This window comes from Salvelinus fontinalis, chromosome 13 (assembly GCF_029448725.1).
Source record: "Salvelinus fontinalis isolate EN_2023a chromosome 13, ASM2944872v1, whole genome shotgun sequence".
NCBI lineage: Eukaryota > Metazoa > Chordata > Actinopteri > Salmoniformes > Salmonidae > Salvelinus > Salvelinus fontinalis.
Genome location: NC_074677.1, coordinates 29,247,780 through 29,268,959, shown reverse-complemented (window position 1 = coordinate 29,268,959; position 21,180 = coordinate 29,247,780). Strand labels below are relative to the sequence as shown.

General features: G+C 43.6%; 1 protein-coding gene across 1 annotated transcript; it reads left to right on the top strand.

The window, feature by feature from the left end:
• The first annotated feature begins 2,141 nt into the window (after positions 1-2,141).
• lrwd1 (leucine-rich repeats and WD repeat domain containing 1) lies at positions 2,142-19,404 on the top strand. The gene is made up of 16 exons (XM_055942318.1): positions 2,142-2,201; positions 2,693-2,779; positions 3,049-3,283; positions 3,518-3,637; positions 3,840-3,986; positions 4,174-4,269; positions 4,505-4,885; positions 9,954-10,086; positions 11,006-11,103; positions 11,279-11,489; positions 13,068-13,140; positions 13,332-13,472; positions 13,583-13,683; positions 13,972-14,139; positions 14,345-14,454; positions 18,534-19,404. The coding sequence occupies exons 2-16, from the start codon at positions 2,700-2,702 to the stop codon at positions 18,684-18,686; spliced, it is 2,247 nt and encodes a 748-aa protein (XP_055798293.1). The 5' UTR covers positions 2,142-2,201; positions 2,693-2,699; the 3' UTR covers positions 18,687-19,404.
• Positions 19,405-21,180: the final 1,776 nt, after the last annotated feature.

Here is a 21,180-nt window from a genome sequence, read left to right as displayed (position 1 = left end):
TGATGCAACACCCACCCTTAGCACGCGCTCCAGCAGGTATATTTCACTGGTCATCCCCAAAGCCAACACTTACTTTGGCCGCCTTTCCTTCCAGTTCTCTGCTGCCAATGACTGGAACGAATTGCAAAAATCACTAAAGCTGGAGTCTTATATCTCCCTCTAACTTTAAGCATCAGCTGTCAGAGCAGCTTACCGATCACTGTACCTGTACACAGCCAATCTGTAAATAGCACACCCAACTACCTCATCCCCATATTGTTACTTATCCTCTTGCTCTTTTGCACCCCAGTATCTCTATTTGCACATCATCATCTGCACACCTATCACTCCAGTGTTAATGCTAAATTTTTATTATTTCGCCTCTATGGCCTATTTACTGCCTTACCTCCCTACTCTTCACATTTGCACACACTGTACATAGATTTTTTCTATTCTGTTATTGACTGTACATTTGTTTATGTGTAACTCTGTGTTGTTGTTTTTGTTGCACCGCTTTGCTTTATCTTGGCCAGGTCGCAGTTGTAAATTAGAACTTGTTCTCAATTGGCCTACCTGGTTAAATAAATGTGAAATTAAAAAAATCCCTCTGCTGGTAAAGATCTACTACTCACACCACTCCTCTCAGGATCCCTCCCCCTTGACCCATCTTTCCCTACTTTCTTCACTGCCTCAGCATATCTGTTAAAGGTCCCCAAAGCACACATCCCTATGTTGCTCGTCTTTTCGGTTTGCTGCAGCTAGCAACTGGAACGAGCTGCAACAAACACTCAAACTGGACAGTTTTATCTCAATCTCTTTATTCAAAGACTCAATCATGGACACTCTTACTGACAGTTATGGCTGCATTGAGTGATGTATTGTTGTCTCTACCTTCTTGCCCTTTGTGCTGTTGTCTGTGCCCAATAAGGCTTGGACCATGTTGTGTTGCTGCCATTTTATGTTGCTACCATGTTGTTACCATGCTGTGCTGTTGTCTTAGGTCTCTCTTTATGTAGTGTTGTGTTGTCTCTCTTGTCGTGATGTGTGTTTTGTCCTATATTATTTTTTATTTTCTTTCTATTTTTAATCCCAGACCCGTCCCTGCAGGAGGCCTTTTGGTAGGCCGTCGTTGTAAATAAGAATCTGTTCTTAACTTACTTGCCTAGTTAAATAAAGGTTAAGTAAAAAAAATAAAAGAATGACAACTTCTGCACTACTCTAACCCTGGAAACCTCAACCTGCCTCTCTCGCACGGGACATTTCTGATCCCCAACCCCATGGGCACCCCTAAAATTAACACATACCACTACTTTCCCCAATGCTACACATTCCTTTGTCTTATGTCCTTCTGCACACTTCTCACACCTAGGAATCTCCCTCCTACACACTGCTGTCACATGCCCATAAGCTTGACACCTGTAACAACGTAATGTATTCGGCACAAAAGCTCGATATACATGGTATATCCTAACTTTGTCTTGCAAAGACTCACTTTGAATCACTTTGTCGGGCAAAGACTCAACATCAAAACTCAAAAGAACAGACAATGACTCTTCTGTTTCACCACTCATGCCACCCTGTCTGCGTCGCACCAAACAACGAGCATCACAAACACCGGCAATCATCCCCTTCAGTTGGTCAACTTTTACCGCTACCCCAGTAATCACTCATTTCAATGGGGCCCTTTTCTTGAGAGCAAAACAATTCACTTTTCTTCCCCCCATTTGTCTAATGCGGAGCGCCTTCTCCATCTGACCAGCAGAAACACAAACAATTATTACCAGACCACTTCTGGTTACCCTCACCGATTCCACAGCACCCAACTCTGTTTTCACCCATCCTGAAACCACAAATGCCAAAAGGCAAGGGTCATGTGGTTAGAAGGCAGAATGCCATCTACCCTTTCACCAATGTCCAATGCACCATACAAAGTCAAACCATGACAATACTGAAGAAGATTGCAGTTGTAACTAAAATGCAAATTTGTTTAATTAAAGGGATGTCGCTGATGTTATCAGGATCTTCTCAGGTAAATTATTTTTTGGAGATGTTCTATTTTATTTACTACCTTAAAATGGTTCTTCATCGTTTTTTAAAATATACTTTGCCACACTCAATATGGCGACTCTCTGGCTCTTACCGGATGGAAAGTTGATGAATGCCCATGTGACTGCCTTGTCATTTATTTCGAGGGAAAGTTACAGAGGTTCTACTGTGTTCTGGTACGTATAGTTTAATACTACTAAATATAAGTAATCTAGTTGAATTAACTGCTTTAGTCATAATTAAAGCATAATTATAGTTATAACCGCAATTCCTGACATTATTTGAATATCAATGAGTTTGAGTGGCAACGTAGAATGAGCGTAAATACTGGCAGCTATCGTTTTCGATAGTATTGTGACCAGTTTCACACGAGTTAGTTGTAACAAAATAAACACGTAATCAACAGTTAATGGATGCGCGAACTTTGTCAATTTTGTCACACCTAATTGTCTTTGCAAAGTACAGACGTTAAACAGTGATGCAAATCTATGTTGCTCGAACTTCCACATTATCGTTCTACTCATCGTGGGGTTTCTCACGTTCAAGTTTCGATCACCTACTGCAGATGATAGTCACGCCCCTAGCTGTCTGCGACCATACATACGTATAAATGTATATATGGCCAAACTAGCTGAACACTGCTTACTTTTACTCTTTGCTTGTACAGACTAGCCATGGGGAAAATAACAGAGAAATTACTGCTGGAGAAATGCACTCCAAAAAACACCAAACTGGAACAAGTAAAGACAGTAAAGTAAGTAAAGGCTGGTTCCTCTGTAGACTTGGGAATGTTATCAAACTAGGAGTGGAGAATGGCTTTGTCACAGCATAATGTATGTCTGAAGACCATGTTAAGTCTGTTTTAATGGATATGTATTTTGTCTCAATCCAATGGGAACAGTTTTTGAGGAAGAGCAGAACTACTTGAATACCTTGTTAGAGAAATTGTTATGTAGGCCAAGCATGTCTATTTTACCATTTTATCTGGTGTTGCTAGTACTGACCCAGTGCTTCCCCATAAAGTCTCTCCAAGCTCGGTCTGAAGAGCAGTGACCTGCCTGTCCCCCTGCTTTCTCGCCTTCGCTGTCTGGAACAGTTGGACCTGTCTGGGAATAGACTTAAGGAGATGCCCTCCGGGCTCTTCCTGCCCTCCCTATGCTCTCTGGACCTGACCAACAATGAGATGGAAGATGTCACCACTCTGGACACACTGACCACCCTGGAGGATCTCAGGATGGAGGACAACCTCTACATCACTGTGAGGATCCACTGCTCTGTTTGTTTCTCCTTTAATTCTGCCTTCAGTCATTGTTAATGTATGATGTTTTTCTCTCATAGAGTTGTAACTCTCAAGCTCTTTCTTTGTTTACCCTCTGGGTTACCAATTTCTGTCACCTTTTCAGTATGCTATTTGTCAGTCATTCTCATATATCTCCATTTTACAAACAATGACTGCCCATTGGAACGCATTGCTAATGCTTGTGTCTCGCAGGTCAGTGACAACTACAAGCTGATGATCCTCCTGCCCAAGTTGAGGTTTTACAATGGGAAGGATATCAGCACTACAGCCAACCACATACGCTATGTCAACAGTGAGAACCTCAGGAAGAGGGTATGAGCCACTGTGTTCAAATTCATTCCAAAACATTTTGCGCTTTATTATAGTTTGCCATTTACCTGCTATTCTCTCTAGAAATTAACTGATAAAAATAGTAATTACCTAATAACCGTTTGTGCCGTTCATCAAACAAGCACTGTTATGCATAATTTGCTACAAAGTAGTGACCAATTCTGTTGAATTCTTTGGTTTCTAGGTGTTAACGCTGTGGGAGACCAGCTTTTCACTCCCTGACTGCCGAACAGCAGAGAAACTAGCCATTGTGGAGAGGGATTTTGTCAATGCGGTGCGTCATAAGGTGAAATATGGCCCCGGCTCTATGACTGACTACACAAAATGGAGGGTAGGTTTTAACCCAATTTGTAAGTCGCTCTGGATAAGAGCGTCTGCTAAATGACTTAAATGTAAATGTTAACTGCTTATTACATTTCTCTTTTCCTTATAAGGACAATGATTTTATTTTATCGGAGTACAACTGGAACCATGTATATTCTCTCACTGGTTTCTGACATTGTTTCATTGGTTTCTAGGTGGAGATGATAGCTAAAGAGCACCTTCGCTCTTTGACCGAGCAAAATAAAGAGTACAGAGATACAGAGGAGCCTGCTGATACAAAGGAGAACTTTGTAAGGATTCAATACTCATTGCTATAAGCATCCGGCTCTGAATTATTTTCATAGAGTTTATGTTCAAAGGGTTGTTATTATTTAAGCAGGTCATGTTCCAAATGCTGTGTTTGGATCATAAATATTTGTAATAGATGGTAAATAGATCACGTTTATGGACCAATCTTTAACAAAACTTTTAGATTAATTGTGTACCTTTCCTTTATGATAAGATAGATTTTCCCCATGTTTTCAGAGGTTTCCTTTCCTAGCCAAGAGGAAGCGTTCCGCCTCAGCTGTCGAATGCGACGTAACCCTAAACCCTCAGAAAATAGCCAGAGCAAGTGTTCAAGCCGAGGACAGCCCACACATGTCAAGCCGTCTGCAAAGCATCCCTCATAAGGCAGAACGGCCCATCAGCACCACGACAAGGACCCATAAGGCAGCACAGATCCCAGCCACCCCCACTAGGGGTAAGTCCAAACTCCTGGTGACCCCCAGGAACGGCCTGAGAGAGAAGCAACATCAGTCCAAAGAAGACATGCCACTGGCCAAACGGACTCACAAGTCTGCCAGGCAACAGCGGTCCACAGAGGTCAAAGAGACGCCTGGGAAAGTAATCTGCACCAAGTCTCAGGTATGATTTTCTAGTCTTGGTTTGTTTTTGGTATTGCACATACTAGTACTACGCTCAATAAAGATACGGTGTGACTTTAGCTGGAGACTTGATGGTTGCTCATCATGTGGCCATTAGCTTTTCATTGATTAACACAGGAACTCACACATGAATCCAAGATGGCGTAGCAGTCAGATGTCCTTTGTCCTCGTCCTGTCCCGTGTATATATATTTTATATATTTTTCTTCGCATTTCTTTTTATATATATATTTTTTTTCTTCTTAAAAACTCAACTTCAAAACACTCTCCTGCAACCCACCTCACCAAATGTGGTGCGGATCTGTTTTTTTTCCTCAAAGGTATTATTCACCTCGTATCCGAAATCAACAACAGAAGCTAGCCAGAAGTTAGCCAGCTCACAAGCTAACGTTAGTAGTTCAGCTAACCACAGCTAGCGCTCATCAGCTATCCTTTAGCTCGGAAAACTATTGCCAGTTTTGTACAACGCGACTCAGACCAGAGCATACCAGACCTTTTTTCTCTCCATATCCCCGGATTTTTACCGCAAGCTCTGGACATTTACACCTGGATCTTGCAGCTAACCAGCTGCTATACGAGTGACTATTGGCTAACATCAATTCCGGAGCAAACACCAATTATCCCGGAGCTAGCCAGCTGAAGAGTTCCATCAGCCACTCCTGGGCTACAATCACCTATCCGGACCCGTTTACTGCCGATGCGGAGCCCCACCGGGCCTTCACGACTGGGATACCGACGTTATCTGCCCGAGGGAGTTATTCAACTGGCCCCTCCATCGCGACGTAACCTGAAGGCCCATATGCTAACTGCGGCACGCTAATCGTTAGCTGTCTTGAGCATATCGGCTGCTATCTGAACAGACAACCTCTCTTTCGCCATCGCCATCCGGCTTGGATTCTCTGTCGACACGACCACGTCTGGTCTGCAGACGAATAGCCCATCCGCTGTGCCCTCAACCGGCCTCCGTCTGAGCAGACCCCCTCCGTCTGAGCAGACCTCCCCCCGGGCTACTAACTTTAAACGCCGCGGGCTAGTTTAGTGGAGGCCTCACTGCTCCATCTACGGCTGCCCCCTGGACACTATGATCACTTGGCTACATAGCTGATGCCTGCTTGACTGTCCATTAATTCACGGTACTCCATTCCGTTTATTTGTGTTTTATCTGTCGGCTCTGTGCTTTAACTCAGGATCTGTGTGTAGTTAATCCGACCCTCTCTGCCTAGCCGTCGCCATTTTTACCTACTGTTGCTGTGTTAGCTGACTAGCTGCTGTTATATCACCTGTTGTTTTAGCTAGCTCTCCCAATCAAGACCTGCAATCACTTTACGCCTTATTGCATGTCTCCCTCAAATATCAATATGCCTTGCATACTGTTGTTCAGGCTAGTTATCATTGTTTTGGTTTGCAATGGACCCCGTAGTTCCACTCTCTGATACCTCCTTTGTCCCACCCCCCACACATGCGGTGACCTCACCCATTGAGACCAGCCTGTCCAGAGATACAACCTCTCTTATCATCACCCAGTGCCTGGGCTTGCCTCCGCTGTACCCGTGCCCAACCATACCCTGGTCTGCACATTATGCCCAGAATCTATTCTACCACGCCCATAAATCTGCTCCTTTTATTCCTTGTCCCCAACGCTCTAGGCGACCAGTTTTGATAGCCTTTAGCCGCACCCTCATCCTACTACTCCTCTGTTCCTCGGGTGATGTGGAGGTAAACCCAGGCCCTGCATGTCCCCAGTCACCCTCATTTGTTGACTTCTGTGATCGAAAAAGCCTTGGCCTCATGCATGTCAACATCAGAAGCCTCCTCCCTAAGTTTGCCTTACTCACCGCTTTAGCACACTCTGCCAACCCTGATGTCCTCGCCGTGTCCGAATCCTGGCTTAGGAAGGCCACCAAAAATTCTGAGATTTCCATACCCAACTATAACACTTTCCGTCAAGATAGAACTGCCAAAGGGGGAGGAGTTGCAATCTACTGCAGAGATAGCCTGCAAAGTTCTGTCATACTTTCCAGGTCTATGCCCAAACAGTTCGAACTTCTAATTTTAAAAATTAATCTCTCCAGAAATAAGTCTCTCACTGTTGCCGCCTGCTACCGACCCCCCTCAGCTCCCAGCTGTGCCCTGGACACCATCTGTGAATTGATCGCTCCCCATCTAGCTTCAGAGTTTGTTCTGTTAGGTGACCTAAACTGGGATATGCTTAACACCCCGGCAGTCCTACAATCTAAGCTTGATGCCCTCAATCTCACACAAATCATCAAGGAACCCACCAGGTACAACCCTAAATCCGTAAACATGGGCACCCTAATAGACATTATCCTGACCAACTTGCCCTCCAAATACACCTCTGCTGTCTTCAATCAAGATCTCAGCGATCACTGCCTCATTGCCTGTATCCGCCACGGGTCCGCGGCCAAACGACCACCCCTCATCACTGTCAAACGCTCCCTAAAACACTTCTGCGAGCAGGCCTTTCTAATCGACCTGGCCCGGGTACCCTGGAAGGATATTGACCTCATCTCGTCAGTTGAGGATGCCTGGTCATTCTTTAAAAGTTACTTCCTCACCATATTAGACAAGCATGCTCCGTTCAAAAAATGCAGAACCAAGAACAGATATAGCCCTTGGTTCACTCCAGACCTGACTGCCCTCGACCAGCACAAAAACATCCTGTGGCGAACTGCAATAGCATCGAAGAGCCCCCGCGATATGCAACTGTTCAGGGAAGTCAGGAACCAATACACGCAGTCAGTCAGGAAAGCAAAGGCCAGTTTTTTCAAGCAGAAATTTGCATCCTGTAGCTCTAACTCCAAAAAGTTCTGGGATACTGTAAAGTCCATGGAAAACAAGAGCACCTCCTCCCAGCTGTCCACTTCACTGAGGCTAGGTAACACGGTCACCACTGATAAGTCCATGATAATCGAAAACTTCAACAAACATTTCTCAATGGCTGGCCATGCCTTCCTCCTGGCGACTCCAACCTTGGCCAACAGCCCCTCCCCCCCCCCCCCCCCCCGCTGCTACTCGCCCAAGCCTCCCCAGCTTCTCCTTTACCCATATCCAGATAGCAGATGTTCTGAAAGAGCTGGAAAACCTGGACCCATACAAATCAGCTGGGCTTGACAATCTGGACCCCCTATTTCTGAAACTGTCCGCCGCCATTGTCGCACCCCCTATTACCAGCCTGTTCAACCTCTCCTTCGTATCATCTGAGATCCCCAAGGATTGGAAAGCTGCCGCGGTCATCCCCCTCTTCAAAGGGGGAGACACCCTGGACCCAAACTGTTACAGACCTATATCCATCCTGCCCTGCCTATCTAAGGTCTTCGAAAGCCAAGCCAACAAACAGATCACTGACCATCTCGAATCCCACCGTACCTTCTCCGCTGTGCAATCCGGTTTCCGAGCCGGTCACGGGTGCACCTCAGCCACGCTCAAGGTACTAAACGATGTCATAACCGCCATCGATAAAAGACATTACTGTGCAGCCATCTTCATCGACCTGGCCAAGGCTTTCGACTCTGTCAATCACCATATTCTTATCGGCAGACTCAGTAGCCTCGGTTTTTCTAATGACTGCCTTGCCTGGTTCACCAACTACTTTGCAGACAGAGTTCAGTGTGTCAAATCGGAGGGCATGTTGTCCGGTCCTCTGGCAGTCTCTATGGGGGTACCACAGGGTTCAATTCTCGGGACGACTCTTTTCTCTGTATACATCAATGATGTTGCTCTTGCTGCGGGCGATTCCCTGATCCACCTCTATGCAGACGACACCATTCTGTACACTTCCGGCCCTTCCTTGGACACTGTGCTATCTAACCTCCAAACGAGCTTCAATGCCATACAACACTCCTTCCGTGGCCTCCAACTGCTCTTAAACGCTAGTAAAACCAAATGCATGCTTTTCAACCGTTCGCTGCCTGCACCCGCACGCCCGACTAGCATCACCACCCTGGACGGTTCCGACCTAGAATATGTGGACATCTATAAGTACCTAGGTGTCTGGCTAGACTGCAAACTCTCCTTCCAGACTCATATCAAACATCTCCAATCCAAAATCAAATCTAGAGTCGGCTTTCTATTCCGCAACAAAGCCTCCTTCACTCACGCCGCCAAACTTACCCTAGTAAAACTGACTATCCTACCGATCCTCGACTTCGGCGATGTCATCTACAAAATAGCTTCCAATACTCTACTCAGCAAACTGGATGCAGTCCATCACAGTGCCATCCGTTTTGTTACTAAAGCACCTTATACGACCCACCACTGCGACCTGTATGCCCTAGTCGGCTGGCCCTCGCTACACGTTCGTCGTCAGACCCACTGGCTCCAGGTCATCTACAAGGCTATGCTAGGTAAAGTGCCGCCTTATCTCAGTTCACTGGTCACGATGGCTACACCCACCCGTAGCACGCGCTCCAGCAGGTGTATCTCAATGATCATCCCTAAAGCCAAAACCTAATTTGGACGCCTTTCCTTCCAGTTCTCTGCTGCCTGCGACTGGAACGAATTGCAAAAATCTCTGAAGTTGGAGACTTTTATCTCCCTGAACTTTAAAAATCTGCTATCCGAGCAGCTAACCGATCGCTGCAGCTGTACATAGTCCATCTGTAAACTACCCATCCAATTTACCTACCTCACCCCCCATACTGCTTTTATTTATTTACTTTTTTGCTCTTTTGCACACCAGTATCTTTTCTTGCACATGATCATCTGATGATTTATCACTCCAGTGTTAATCTGCTAAATTGTAATTACTCGATTTATTGCCTACCTCATGCCTTTTGCACACATTGTATATAGATTCTCTTTTTTCTACCATGTTATTGACTTGTTTATTGTTTACTCCATGTGTAACTCTGTTGTTGTCTGTTCACACTGCTATGCTTTATCTTGGCCAGGTCGCAGTTGCAAATGAGAACTTGTTCTCAACTAGCCTACCTGGTTAAATAAAGGTGAAATAATAAAAAAAATAAAAAATTAATACATCCCCCACCATGTCCACTCTACCCCCCTTATCCTCTCCTCCATCTCCCCTAGCATTCATTACAGGAGTCAGTGAGTCTGCAGCCTCTTCACGTCCTGCAGTGTCACAGTAAACGGGACAGCCCTGATGACTTTAGCACCCAGCTGTGGGCCTGTTCCTTCCAGCCCCCGCTAGACTACAATGGAGGTGAGTACTGTCCTGTCCTTCAATGGGGTCTCAAATCAAATCAATTTTTATTTTTCACATGTGCCGAATACAACAGGTGTAGACCTTACAGTGAAATGATTACTTACAAGCCCTTAACCAACAATGCTTTAAGAAGTGAAGGGGAAAAAAGTATGAAGTGAAAAATGGATAAGTAAAAAAAAAAAAGAAAATAAAAGTAACAAATTATTAAACAGCAGCAGTAAAATAACAAGCGAGGCTATATACAGGGGGTACCGGTATAGAGTCAATGTGTGGGGGCACCGGTTAGTTGATTTAGGTAATAATATGTACATGTAGGTGGAGTTATTAAAGTGACTAGCCAAATCATCTGGGTAGCCATTTGATTAGCTGTTCAGGAGTCTTATGGCTTGGGGGTAGAAGCTGTTAAGAAACATTTTGGACCTAGACTTGGCCCTCCGGTACCGCTTCCTGTGTGGCAGCAGAGAGAACAGTCTATGACTAGGGTGGCTGGAGTCTTTGACAATTTTTAGGGCCTTCCTCTGACACCGCCTGGTATAGAGGTCCTGGAAGGCAGGAAGCTTGGCCCCAGTGATGTATTGGGCCGTACGCACTACCCTCTGTAGTGCCTTGAGGTTGGAGGCTGAGCAGTTGCCATACCAGGCAGTGATGCAACCCGTCAGGATGCTCTCGATGGTGCAGTTGTAGAACCTTCTGAGGACCCATGCCAAATCTTTTCAGTCTTCTGTGGGGGAATAGGCTTTGTTATGCCCTCTTCACGACTGTCTGAATGTGTTTTGGAGGGGGGTGGTTATAAGCAAATTGAGAGTATAAGTTGGAGTAACATGCAATCATGATAAGCTCCACAGAAACAGTGTTAAAAATAATCTGCTCTAGCAAACCCTGTGTTCTTCTCCCTGTCATGTTGATGATGTGAAAGGTGCGACCCGTATTGTGGCAACGTGTGGAGGAGAGTCTGTGTGCCTGATTGACTCTGAGACGGGACTGGTTATGAAGAAGTATAAGGTCCCTGGTGAGGTCAGTCCTGCTTCTGTGCATGTACCATTTTTCCTGATAGGGCCATTTAGCTTGGTAGAAAACATCATACTTTATCCCACCATGTTCTTGTTTATCATGCACATTCCATGTTAGAAAACAAAATTATGGTGAATTAATGGGGATTAAAATGTTAATTTATGATTCCACCCCTCAGGAGTTCTTCTCTCTGGCATGGTCAACTGTGCTGATGTCACGGAAGGGCAACGTTGGCATGCGGCCCTGCAGTATCTTAGCGGCAGGGGGGAAGCGAGGCTTGGTGAAACTGCTTCACCCCAGAGCCAACATGGCGTACGGAGAGTTCAGAGCAAGCCGCAAAGCCCTCTCCATCCTCTGCTTCAGTCCCCGCCAGGGCAACTTGCTCTTCAGTGAGTGGCCACTTCCTGTTTATCTTCTACACTGATCAAAAATATGCAACAATTTCAAAGATTTGATTGAGTTACAGTTCATATAAGGAAATCAGTCAATTGAAATTAATTCATTAGGCCCTAATCTTTGATGTCACATGTCTGGGAATACAGATTTGCATCTGTTGATCACAGATACCTTTTAAAAAAAAGAAAAATAAAGTGTAAGGGCGTGGATCAGAAAACCAGTCAGTATCTGGTGTGACCACCATTTTCCTCATGCAGTGCGACACATCTCCTTCACATAGAGTTGATCAGGCTGTTGATTGTGTCCTGTGGAATGTTATTCCACTCCTCTTCAATGACTGTGTGAAGATGCTGGATATTGGCGGAAACTGGAACACGCTGTTGTACATGTCGATCCACAGCATCCCAAACATTTGCAATGGGTTACATGTCTGCTGGGTATGCAGGCCATGGAAGAACCTGGAAATGTTCAGCTTCCAGGAATTGTGTACAGATCCTTGTGACATGGGGCGTGCATTATCATGTTGAAACGTTAGCTGATAGCAGAGGATTAATGGCACGTTAATGGGCCTCAGGATCGATAAAATTCAATTGTGTTTGTTGTCCGTAGCTTATGCCTGCCTGGATCATAACCCCACTCTGTTCACAACGTTGACATCAGCAAACAGCACAGTGCCATACACTCTGCCGTCTGTCTGGTACAGTTGAAACCAGGATTCATCCGTGAAGAGCACTTCTCCAGCGTGCCAGTGGCAATTGAAAGTCAGCATTTGATCCTGGTGAGGACGACTAGCATGTAGATGAGCTTCCCTGAGATGGTTTCTGGGTGGTCTCAGACAATCCCACAGTTGAAGTAACCGGATGTGAAGGTCCTGGGCTGGCATGGTTACACGTGGTCTGCAGTTGTGAGGCCGGTTGGACGTACTGCCAAAATCTATGAAAGATAGTTGGAGGCGGCTTATGGTAAAGTAATGAACATTAAATTCTCTGTTAACAGCTGTGGTGGACATTCCAGCAGTCAGCATGCCAATTGCACGCTCCTTCAAACTTGAGACATCTGTGGCATTGGGTTGTGTGACAAAACTGCACATTTTAGAATGGCCTTTTATTGTCCCCCGCACAAGGTGCACCTGTGTAATGACCATACTTTTTAATATGCTTCTTGACATGCCAAACCTGTCAGGTGGCTGGATTAATTTGGCAAAGGAGAAATGCTTCGCAACAGGGATGTAAACAAATCAGAGAAATACGCTTTTTGTGCGTATCGAACATTTCTGGGATCTTTTATTTCAGCTCATGAAACATGGGACCAACACTTTACATGTTGTTTATATTTTTGTTCATTGTATTTTATTTTGTTGTCTCATAAGCTTAGTTGGTTGGAGCATAACATCATGGTTGTAGGTTCCATACTCCAATAGAAGGGTCACAAGGTGCCAAACTGCACGTACTGAGGTGGTACTTTACTCTGGACCTGAAGTCCAAATGAGGTCCATATGCTAAATGAGTGTGATGTAATGTGATATGTTGTATGTATGCTCCCTCGTTCAAACTTTCTCTTTTTTCCCCCAGCTGGGTCGTACGATAAAAATATATTAATGTGGGACATTGGCGGAGTGGACAGCTACTACAATTTCAAAGTCACGTGAGTTTACTCTGACAGTGCTTTATATCAGTTTTTTGTTGATATTGTGGGCAAATTAATTTGGTTCGCAAGTATTGAGTCGAAATGTATCACAATGGTAACGAAGTGGACACTTGTTCGTGTCATTATGCTCAGAGTATTTGATGTCTGATGTCTCTGCCCTGGTGTTAACACATTTTATGGCCCAACAGTCAGCTGTTGGTGTTGGAGACCACCTCCACACCCCTGCACTTCTGCCTACCCCCTGCCACCCCAGACACACACCTCATTGCTGCCTGTGAGGGGGGGCTCCACAGCTACAACATCCAGCTCAACAAAGACCCCAAGAAAAGGTGATGATCCGTAGTTTGTTTGTCTTTGTCTGTGTGTGCCTGCGTGGAGAGACATTGAAAGTTGGACTGCTGCCTGAGCGTCAACTCACGGTCTTCTTTTCCCTCTACAGGTCTGAGGAGATGGAGATCACATTCCCTGTGTATAAGAAGGACAAGGACCATGACTACCACACCATCGATGGCTTGGGATTCCTCACAAACGATGTCGTCGGTGAGTCAACTGCTCCTGTTTTGATCTGACACTGGCCCTGTTATTAGATTGTCTTTTAGGACTTAGGCAGATTTTATTTGACTTGACTGGGATTCAATCAACTTTATAGATCCCTAGAAGGGGATATTGGGTTTGATGTAATTTGAATAAATCTAGCATGAGCCTGTCCATTTACAAGCGCTAACCCTGGAAATCATCCCTCCCCTTCTTGTTTCTCTCCACGTCTCTCCTTTCCCTTTTTCCCTTTCCTCCTCCTCACTTTGTCCACATCTTTTCTATCCCTCTCAGCCTCTAAGAGCCACATGCAGGGCTCGATCTACCTGTGGAGCTGGAAGGACACGCGAGCCCAGCGGCCCAATAATAATAAGAAGAAGAAGGAGGTATGTGCTGTGATCCTGGCGGAGCTGCAGTGGTCCAGCACGGACATCCCCTACCTGTCCCTCAACACCTGCCCCAGTGAGTCACAACAACACGGCAACATGTCACAACACAGCATGTCATAGCATGTTCCACATCCACTCTTTCAGTCAAGACCATACTGTGTAAATGGCATTGATCGAACCCGTTGACTAAGAAAGAATATAGAAAAATTGTTTTCATCAAAACCATTATTGTATAAAACAGTTTAATGTGAATGAGAGCGTATGTTCTTCTTTCCTAGGCAAAGGCTACGTGGTGTGTGGTGACGAAAGAGGGAGACTGTGGATGTACCATGTAACAGACCTCCTCAAGGCCAACTTTAGGAGTGGCAAAGCAATTCCTGCCACAGAGGTACTTATTAGTGAAACGACTTATTAAAATTATAGTTTACTCCAAAATAATATTTTACAGAAGTTTTCAGACCTTAAATGTGGTCTACTGTTGAGATGAATCAAATCAATGTTTATTTGTCACAAGCGACGAATACAACAGGTGTAGACCTTACTGTGAAATGCTTACATAAAAGCCTTTAACCAACAATGCAGTTCATGATATAGTTAAGAAGATATTTTCTAAATAAACTAAAGTAAAAAGTAACACAAAATGACAATACCGAGGCTATATACAAGGGGTACCGGTACCGAGTCATTGTGGGGGGTACAGGTTACCCAAGGTAATTATCCATGTCCTAGCCATCTGTTGTGTAGATCCAGCTATATGTCTCAATCTTAAATGAATGGGAAAGATGGTCACCATCTAACTTGAGTTGTATTGAACCAAATATTGAGCCACTCCAGGGTTTCTGTCAACCAGTCAATTGTCCGGGAGAAGAAGAAAAAATCCCTGTGGAATAATAATGCTTTTTAGCCTATTAATTGATGGAATTACCAGTCGATGGCAAAAAAAAATCCTGGTCATGCTTATTGGTCTGTATGTTAATTTGCATAATTTAGTGAAATTAAATTGTCACGTGTGTACAGTATATTCCTGATGTATATTATTTATCTCGTATACAGCATACAGAGAGCCTTTGAGCAGAAAATGTCTGTAGAGCTGATGCTACAGCATCTCAAATACCAAATGCATAGGCAACGGAAAGCACGCTTCATCAGGGTCACACACCACCTTGCAATAAGATGGAGGCAATATGCATTTTGAAAACATATTTAATTGTTTAAAACCTGAAGGTTTCAATAGATATTATGAGGCATGTCTTACCTTGCTTCAAAATAGCCTAGCCAAAGTCAGACCATATCTGTGGAGGCAATTGTTTTATCAACTTTCTTTCATTGTCTAGTAGCCAAAGGCACAAACCTTTTATTTATATTTCTTTTAATTTTTTGGGTGGTAGATCAGCTTTAATATTGCAGATTGATTGTAGCTTCCATCAATGTAATTGTCTGCATCATTTTCTATCCCCCATATATTTGTTGTATATACAGTACCAGTCAAAAGTTTGGACACACCTACTCATTCAAGGGTTTTTCTTTATTTTTACTACTTTCTACATTGTAGAATAATAGTGAAGACATCAACACTATGAAGTAACATATGGAATTATGTAGTACCCCAAAAAGTGTTAAACAAATCCAAATATATTTTATATTTGAGATTCTTCAACGTAGCTACCCCTTGCCTTGACAGCTTTGCGCACTCTTGGCATTCTCTCAACCAGCTTCATTAGGAATGCTTTTCCAACAGTCTTGAAGGAGTTCCTACAAATGCTGAGCACTTGTTGGCTGCTTTTCCTTCACTCTGTGGTCCAACTCATCCCAACTCATCCCTCTGTGGTCCAACTCATCCCATCTCAATTGGGTTGAGGTCGGGTGATTGTGGAGGCCAGGTCATCTAATGCAGCACTCCATCACTCTCCTTGGTCAAATAGCCCTTGCACAGCCTGGAGGTGTGTTGGGTTATTGTCCTGCTGAAAAACAATTGATAGTCCCACTAAGCGCAAACCAAATGGGATGTCGTATCACTTGCAGAATGCTGTGGTAGCCATGCTGGTTAAGTGTGCCTTGAATTCTAAACAAATCACAGACCGTGTCACCAGCAAAGCACCATCACACCTTTTCCTCCATGCTTCACAGTGGGAACCACATATGTGGAGATCATCCGTTCACCTACTCTGCGTTTCACAAAGATACGGCGGTTAGAACCACAAATCTCACATTTGGACAGATTTCCACCGGTCTGTCCATTGCTCGTGTTTCTTGGCCCAAGCAAGTCTCTTCTTATTTGTATCCTTTAGTGGTTTCTTTGCAGAAATTCGACCATGAAGGCCTGATTCATGCAGTCTCCTCTGAACAGTTGATGTTGAGATGTCTGTTACTTGAGCTCTGTGAATAATTTATTTGGGATGCAATCTGAGGTGCAGTTAACTCTAATGAAGGTGTCCGCACATTCATACCTCACAGCAGAGGTAACTCTGGGTCTTCCTTTCCTGTGGCGGTCCTCATGAGAGTCAGTTTCATCATAGACTGCACTTTAAGAAACTTTCAAAGTTCTTGAAATGTTCTGCATTGACTGACCTTCATGTCTTAAAGTAATGATGGACTGTCGTTTCTCTTTGCTTATTTGAGCTATTCTTGCCATAATATGGACTTGGTCTTTTACCAAATAGCGATATCTTCTATATACCCCCCTACCTTGTCACAACAAAACTGTTTGGCTCAAACGCATTAAGATGGAAAGAAATTCCACAAAATAACTTTTAACAAGGCAGGTGTGTTAATTGAAATGCATTCCAGGTGACTACCTCAAACTAGTTGAGAGAATGCCAAGAGTGTGCAAAGCTATCGTCAAGGCAAAGGGTGGCTACTTTGAAGAATCTCAAATATAAAATTAAAATATATTTGTTTAACACTTTTTTGGTTACTCCATGATTCCATATGTGTTATTTCATAGTTTCGATGTCTTCACTGTTATTCTACAATGTAGAAAACAGTAAAAATAAAGAAAAACCCTTGAATGAGTCCAAACTTTTGATTCGTACTGTATATATACATATCTTAAAAAATATATATTTTCCTTTTATTATTTTTCCACTAACCCTACCACCCCTCCTATAATTGGAATAAACTAATGAACAACAACACTTTGGCTTCTACTTCCAGCTTATACACACTATATACATTTTACGGACACAATCTATTTTACAATAGTTATATTTTGTTTGTTTTTAGTCCTGTCCTCCCTCTACTCTCAACCTCATCTTTTTCTGATGTCCATCCAGTTTGATTTCTATTTGCCATATATTTTTAACCGTGCTGTTTTACAAAAGTTCTGAACCTATATACATTTTACGGACATAGTACATTTTACATGAGGCATCTTGTGCCAAAGGCACAATCCTAGTCATATTAGCAACCCATGGTCGTTGTTGCATATTAGATCTTCCTTCTTTCTAAATTTCTAATGGATATTTTCTTCTTGTCACATGAAACCACTCGAATGTGCTGTGCCGTTTTAACAACGTTGTTTTCCCGAGAATTGCATTATGGAACAAACATTCGCGTATAACCTACTGCCTTGTTGCTGTTATTATAATGTGAAGAAATAATAGTTAATCAACATTTTAAGCTCAATGTTCTGATCTGTTCCATTAGACTCATTGCTTTTTAATGTTTGTTTTATGTATCCTAGGTCTACTGGTTGTATGAATTTGGGATCTATCGTCCCACAACTGTCTCAATCTGTTTTGGAACTGGCTTTTTCTTTCTTGACAAGCTGACCAATAGAATAGGTCAACCTTTCTACTATGGGGGATAGTAGATTTACTTAGGCTAGTGATTTTGCTGTCTGTTACTTGTCATGTTTGCTGATGAAAAGTAAATGTGGACAGTTATTCTAACATCTTCAAAGTGCACCCATCCTCGACTTGCGTGTTCTGTTAATAAGGATTACCATAATCCAGCCTTTCCCAAACTCGGCCCTCGGGACCCCAAGCCGTGCACGTTTTGTTTTTTGCCCTAACACTACACAGCTTATTCAAATGATCAAAGCTTGATGATTATTTGAATCTGCTGTGTAGTGCTAGGGCAAAAAACTAAATGTGCATCTCTTGGGGTGCTGAGGATGGCGTTTGAGAAGCCCTGCCATAATCTAAATGGGATTTCTGTCATTCTGAAAACCATGGGTGGATGCCCTAATCAGGTTACGCACCCAATGCATATGGGTCCGGTAAATTTCACAAATGTCTGGTAAATTTAAAGTGCTCCCGGGCAAATGTCCGGTGCCATATTTTCCTAACGGAAACCCTGAGCCACTCATGGTGGACAATTGACAGGCTCTGCTATGGCACCCTTCATCTTTCCCACTAATCTACAACCGGTCAGTTTTAAGTCATAATTTCTCACTGAAATTTATATTCTGGGTGTCATCGAATGTTTTCTAGATTACCTACTAATGAGCCGTTTGGGGCTTTGCAGATCCTGGCATGGCCGTTACCTGTGAGGAAAGGACAGGGCCCAGTGGAAGGTCCCGCTATCAACAGTGTGGCCATGGACCCTGAGCTTAGATACCTGGTGGCCCTCAGCGACAAGAACATGGTAGTGGTGTGGATAAGAACGGAGTCTTCCTGAGGACCAAACATATTTTCTCACGTTCACTGATGGGTGTAAATACTGGGTAGATTTTACTAGTATCACTTCAACCTATCAAGACTGTCCTTTCAAGGCAGTGATGTTCAGTAAGGAAAGGAAGCTATTCAATGCTATTGGGAATTGGCTTTGGCTTGGACTTGGCCCCTTTATGGTTTTTGTTTGACCACACTCTCTACTATTGACTTCTCACCTTACCACTCAGCTTAAACGTACCAGCCCTAATTTTAACTCCCCTCCTCGCCAGCATCTATTAGATGTAGTTTATTTTGATGCAGAGATTACCTCATGGCAAGATAAGAACAATATATTAATTGTACTGAAGATGAATAAGAATATACATATACTGAAATTCATGTGTGATGCCTGTACAGATCAGATGTATTTGCATTTTTACATAATTTTTTTATAACTACTAATTGTACTTTTACTATTCAGTTAGATTATGTCTAATGTGATTTTTTCTTTTAATTTTTAATTATTATTATTATTTTTTTTTTATTCCCCAAAATTATACATACAATATCAGTTTATCCACTGACATGGAAACGTATGAAAAAAGCAAATGGGTGTTTGAACTGTTTCAACCACAATGCATGATTGTACATGCAGATTATTATGGCTTTTTTGAGTGTTGGTGGATATGAGTTACATTAAGAACATCTGCCACATTAAATGGGATTGATGTTCTAAATTTCAATTGTGTAGTGTGTTTTTGTATGCGGCTATACAGGCAACCCAATTCTGATCTTTTGCCACTAATTGGAGTTTTTACCAATAAGATCAGATATTTTGCTAATAATTTGGCACAAGATCAGGATTGAGCTGCTTGTGAAAACCAGCATAATGCTGCGTTGATAACCAAGTGGGAAGGTGGTAGTTGCCGGTTGTGAAATTGGATGCATACACATGCTTGGAATTCGTTGAGAAATGGTAAAAAAACAAAAACAAGCTGAGGCAACCATACACTATTGTGCTCGCAAATAAATTATAGTTTTCAAAAAAACATGAATAGATTGCTTTTTATACGTTTTATTACATTTAACTGCCGGAATTGCTGTTATGAGGTCTTTTCCTTAATATGTGACATCAGAGTTCAGCATGTCGGAGCGCAGAGATGATAGATGAGTTTCCCACAAGTAATTACCAGTTAGAGGGCCGTCAATTCAATTTTTCCTATTTGTATGTGGTAAATACCACCTTCCCACTTGTAACTCCATTCTTGGTATACATACATAGGCCAACACTTTTGTAATTTCAGTGTATCTATTCGAGGGGGAAACCTAAATGTGTTCACTGGTGTTTGAGCAATTGACCTCATTCAATGTATATCATCATGGTACACAAATTACATGGAGAGAAACAGAGTAGAGGCTCTCATTTTCTTTTTCTTTATTTTGCTCAACTGGTGACTAACTTAATTTGTTGCATAATCCTTTGCATGTGATTTGACGATGCCAAATAAGTTCTGTATATACACTGCTCAAAAAAATAAAGGGAACACTTAAACAACACAATGTAACTCCAAGTCAATCACACTTCTGTGAAATCAAACTGTCCACTTGACAATACATTTCACATGCTGTTGTGCAAATGGAATAGACAAAAGGTGGAAATTATAGGCAATTAGCAAGACACCCCCAATAAAGGAGTGGTTCTGCAGGTGGTGACCACAGACCACTTCTCAGTTCCTATGCTTCCTGGCTGATGTTTTGGTCACTTTTGAATGCTGGCGGTGCTTTCACTCTAGTGGTAGCATGAGACGGAGTCTACAACCCACACAAGTGGCTCAGGTAGTGCAGCTCATCCAGGATGGCACATCAATGCGAGCTGTGGCAAGAAGGTTTGCTGTGTCTGTCAGCGTAGTGTCCAGAGCATGGAGACGCTACCAGGAGACAGGCCAGTACATCAGGAGACGTGGAGGAGGCCGTAGGAAGGCAACAACCCAGCAGCAGGACCGCTACCTCCGCCTTTGTGCAAGGAGGAGCACTGCCAGAGCCCTGCAAAATGACCTCCAGCAGGCCACAAATGTGCATGTGTCTGCTCAAACGGTCAGAAACAGACTCCATGAGGGTGGTATGAGTGCCCGACGTCCACAGGTGGGGGTTGTGCTTACAGCCCAACACCGTGCAGGACGTTTGGCATTTGCCAGAGAACACCAAGATTGGCAAATTCGCGCACTGGCGCCCTGTGCTCTTCACAGATGAAAGCAGGTTCACACTGAGCACATGAGCACATGTGACAGAGTCTGGAGATGCCGTGGAGAACGTTCTGCTGCCTGCAACATCCTCCAGCATAACCGGTTTGGCGGTGGGTCAGTCATGGTGTGGGGTGGCATTTCTTTGGGGGGCTGCACAGCCCTCCATGTGCTCGCCAGAGGTAGCTTGACTGCCATTAGGTACCAAGATGAGATCCTCAGAGCCCTTGTGAGACCATATGCTGGTGCGGTTGGCCCTGGGTTCCTCCTAATGCAAGA